This window comes from Alligator sinensis, unplaced genomic scaffold (assembly GCF_000455745.1).
Source record: "Alligator sinensis unplaced genomic scaffold, ASM45574v1 scaffold444_1, whole genome shotgun sequence".
NCBI classification, from domain to species: Eukaryota; Metazoa; Chordata; order Crocodylia; family Alligatoridae; genus Alligator; species Alligator sinensis.
The window spans coordinates 3665241-3665578 of record NW_005841886.1 but is presented as its reverse complement, the minus strand read 5'-3'; the positions used below and the strand labels follow the sequence as shown (position 1 = coordinate 3665578).

At 60.4% G+C, this 338-nt stretch overlaps 1 protein-coding gene across 1 annotated transcript in view; it reads left to right on the top strand.

Moving 5' to 3' along the window:
* The window catches only part of CUNH17orf53 (chromosome unknown C17orf53 homolog), an 11424-nt gene that overhangs the window by 1600 nt on the left and 9486 nt on the right, over positions 1-338 (top strand). The window contains 1 exon segment of the mRNA XM_025196922.1: positions 1-338. This exon segment is cut by the window's left edge and continues 14 nt beyond it. Coding sequence (XP_025052707.1) covers positions 1-338 — 338 coding nt within the window.

The window sequence follows — 338 nt, the reverse complement described above, 5'->3', positions numbered from 1 at the left end:
GCCTGCAGTAAGGGCTCCACATGTTGCTTCCCCCAGTAGTAGGCATCCAAGGCCACCAGCACCACAGATGCCAAATCACAGCTGTTCCACGCCCAGATTGCCTGGCAGCGGTTGGCAGCCACGCACAAGGGTCCCAAGTGGCCCACAACCCTTGATGGCTTGCATACAGTCCCCAGCTACCACGCCACGGACTCCCTGTTCTGGTGCTGCCACTGCAGGGACCTTACAGACCCCAGTGGTCACCAATCACCTTGTGCAGCTGGTGACGGCAGCCAGCAAGACACCCAAGGCCACTCCCTGCTCTACTTTGCGAGCAAAAACCCGCTGCTTCCCCGGAC